The 3,990-nt window shown below is 35.1% G+C and overlaps 1 protein-coding gene across 1 annotated transcript in view; it reads left to right on the top strand.

The window, feature by feature from the left end:
• The window catches only part of LOC112625324 (alcohol dehydrogenase 1A), a 21,974-nt gene extending 19,577 nt beyond the window's left edge, over positions 1–2,397 (top strand). The window contains exon 9 of the mRNA XM_025386591.1: positions 1,063–2,397. Within this exon, the coding sequence (XP_025242376.1) occupies positions 1,063–1,087 (25 nt within the window). The 3' untranslated portion in view covers positions 1,088–2,397. The remainder of the gene's footprint in view (positions 1–1,062) is intronic.
• Positions 2,398–3,990: the final 1,593 nt, after the last annotated feature.

Here is a 3,990-nt window from a genome sequence, read left to right as displayed (position 1 = left end):
GAAGAATATAAATTGTATATATTGTATATGCAATGTCTCAAATTTTCATCAAAAACAGTAAAACATGCACATATTTCTAGAAAAAGTTCATAGAAATTCAGGAAAATATTCAGAATTATTTCTAGGTTGGGGAATTATGGATTACTTTTACTTTCTTCTTCCTGCTGTCTTGCATTCTCTGAATTATGTGCATATATTTTTCTCATATATGCATATGCATATACATAAATATGTTAAAAATTAAAATTATTAAAGAGTCACAAAGACCATCATTTTCTAGAAATATTTACTCATGAGAAGTTGGTTTATAGAAGAAGCATTAGTTCTAGTGTAAATGTTCCATTTGTAATCTTCACAAGAATGAAGAATCTTAGAATTAATACAAATCGACTTTATTCTCTACTTCTAAGAATCCTTAAACATCTCTGTATCAAAGGTCTTTTAAATTTCCAGCATGGTCTTTGTTAAATTATCAGTTCTTTCAGGCAAGTTATCCATCATCTTATGATTTTTGCAAATTTGTATTTGGGTTTGAATCCCAACACTCCATACAAGATGTGCTACTAGAGCAAGTTACATATCTTTCTAAGTCTCAGTTTTTATAATCTCTAAAACAGAAATAATATGGAAACCTACCTCCTAGTGTCGATGTTTAGGTTGAAGTTGAAGAAAATGTGCAAAGAATGTGACAAATAGTAAGAACTTACTGCAAGTTATTATCTAGTGTTGTTTTATATTCCTTATTATACTAGGGACGTGGGCATGCAAAAATGATTTTTTGAAGATGCTAATGTAGTATTGAAGTCTAAATGACAGGCATATTCAGGATGTTGTGAGTGAGATTAAGATTGGAGAAAAAAATAAAAATAAAAAATAAAAAGAAAGAGAACACCAAAAAAGATGAACTTTCTTTGACTTGAACCAAATGTATGGGGATGGAAATAGGGTAGCTGGGATCACAGACAGATTTTCACTAAGACAACTCAGATGCTCCTTGGACTCTCACATGGAAGCATGTGGGTTTCTAAATGTTAACACAATGTCTCTTCTTTCCTATTGCAGTATCCGTACCATCCTGACCTTTTGAAACAATAGAGATGCCTTCCCTTGTAGCAGTCTTCAGCCTCCTCTACCCTACATGATCTGGAGCAACAGCTGGGAAATATCATAATTCTGCTCTTCAGAGATATTTTCAATAAATTACACATGGGGGCTTTCTAAAGAAATGGAAATTGATGGGAAATTATTTTTCAAGCAAAAATTTAAAATTCAAGTGAGAACTAAATAAAGTGTTGAACATCAGCTGGGGAATTGAAGCCAATAAACTGTCCTTCTCAACCATTCTACTGTGTCATCTTTGCCATTGAGGAAAAATATTTCCTGTGACTTCTTGCATTTTTGGTATCTTCATAATCTTTAGTCATTGAACCCAGTGGAGGGGAACCTTCACTTGCCCTGAACACACACCTGTTGGGCCACTGTGCTTGAAATCTCCTACCTCTATCTCAATTTTCACTGTTGGCATTTTCCTTTTTTAAATAAAATGTACCAAATTCCTAGGGTAAAAGCTATGGTAAGGTAAAGGATAGACTCACATTTACAAGTAGTGAAGGTCCAAGAGTTCTAAATACAAGAAATTTCTTGGGAACTCATATAAAATGTCCCACATTTACTGCAGTAAAGGGTAGTGTTTTTATGGCTTTTATACTATTTCTTTATGGTTGATGTACAATTGATTTTTAAAAATAATAGCAGATTTCTTGCTTCATATGACAAAGGCTCAATTACCAATTGTAAAAAATGAACTATTTCCAGAATCATGTTCAAAAAATCTGTAATTTTTGCTCATGAAAGTGCTTCATTGACTAAATTGTATTAGTCTATGGCTATACATGATTATTTAGATGATGACTGAAAATGCATGTAAAATAATTGAAAGCTATATGGTGGCTTTAAGTGTAGATATGGGGTGGCAAATGCTGTGAATGCAGAAAAGAAATTGATAACTGAGAAATGGCACAAACACCTTAAGCAATATTTTTCCCTAGTCGATATATACACACACATACATATATACACATACACAAACGTCTATTTTTGCAAAATTGTGTTCAGTCTATAACTTTTCTATTAACTACCATGTCTTAAAATCAATTCTATAATCCTAGCATTCGTTTAATATTCTGAATATGTAAGGACCTGTGGTGCCCATTTGTTAATGCTTTCCCACTCTCAGGGGAAGGATTTGCATTTTGAGCTTTATCTGTAAATGTGGCATGCAAAGATTATTCCTGGTAAAGGAGGTAGCTGTCTCCAAAAATGCTATTGTTGCAATATCTACATTCTATTTCATATTATGAAAGACCTTAGACATAAAGTAAAATAGTTTATCATTTACTGTGTGATCTTCAGTAAGTCCCTCAGGCTCTCTGAGCTTATTCATCCTTTGTTTTGAAAAAATTACTCAACCTACCCATTACAGCTTAACCAAGATTAAATGGGATGATGTTAATGAAAGAGCTTTGCCAACTAAGAAGGGCCATGTAATGTGAGTAACTTGATTTTTTTGTCAAAAATGCTAAAGGTTGGGGGGCGCGGTGTCCCTGTAATCCCAACACTTTGGGAGGCCAAGACGGTTGGTTGATGACTTTAGGTCAGGAGTTCGAGACCAGCCTGGTCAACATAGTGAAACCCCATATCTCCTAAAAATGCAAAAATTAGCCAGGCATGGTGGCGGGTGGCTGTAATCCCAGCTACTCCTGAAGCTGAGGCAGGAGAATCGCTGGAGCCCGGGAGGCGGAGGTTGCAGTGAGAAGAAATTGTGCCACTGCATTCCAGCGTAGGCGACAAGAGCAAAACTCTGTCATAAAAAAAAAAAAGGAAAAGAAAAGAAGAAAAGAAAATGCTGAAGGAGTTACTCAGGGTCAAGAAACTTTTCAGAATGTCCCTAAGATAACATCATCATGGGACACTACCTGTTGCTGGGTGCTCTGCGACTTTTACACTTATGCTGATGGTGTGAGATCCAGAAAGAGAAAATAGATTTCTACATACCCATCTCACAGCAGGGTCATCAAATCCTGCTAGTGACACAGAAGGTGACATCCAGCTCCCACCCTCCTTCCTTCCAGGTTCGGGGAGCAGGTAGAGTGGGAGCCATTAGGTGGGCTCTGCCAGTGTTGTCATAGAGTGGCACAGTCCCCCATGGGATGGGAGTGGCATGTGGGAGCCTTCTGCATCATGCACTATGAAAAAATAATTACTATGGGACAAGTGGTTCATATAGTTAAGCGATTTTATATATATATATATATATATATATATATATATATATATATATATTCCAGTGTAGAAATTATTGGCTAGGTCTGTAATCAAGTATTGCACAGAAGTGCCTTCATAGGTGCTGAAACAGGATTATGAGAGTGACAGACACAGGAATGAGGAAGACAGGGAGAAAATGTGCATGGTTGTGAGAATATATTGCTTTGATTCTTTGACTTCTCATGATATATGAAAACAAATAAAGTCTGGGGTTGACTTCAAAAATATCATGAACGTATTTAAAATGAAATTCTGAGCATGGAGAAAAATTTAAATTCTGGTATTAAAAAATAATTTAAAAATATAGACAAAGAAAAAATGTTTTCATGTATATGATTGACCCAAAAAAAAAGATATTTCTAAAATCCTGGTGCTTTTCCATTTAAACATAGACAACCGAAGAGGAAAATGAACAATGATGGAAATTCATGGAAGAGGAAATTAAAATGGCAAAATAGCATATTAAATGGCACTGAGCCTTGGTAGTGGTCAAAAAAGTATAAATTAAAATGAGATATTACTGCTTACCTATTAGCTTACACGGTTGGTAGAAATGTGCATTGTCGTAGGTTTCTGACAAACAATTTGTGATTTTTATTAAAATTTTAAACATGCATAGCCCAAGCAATAGCACACTTGGGAATCGACTCTGTAATTATAATTGTG

The sequence above is a fragment of the Theropithecus gelada genome, chromosome 5, assembly GCF_003255815.1.
Source record: "Theropithecus gelada isolate Dixy chromosome 5, Tgel_1.0, whole genome shotgun sequence".
In the NCBI taxonomy this organism is placed as follows: Eukaryota; Metazoa; Chordata; class Mammalia; order Primates; family Cercopithecidae; genus Theropithecus; species Theropithecus gelada.
This window is presented reverse-complemented; position numbering and strand designations above follow the sequence as displayed.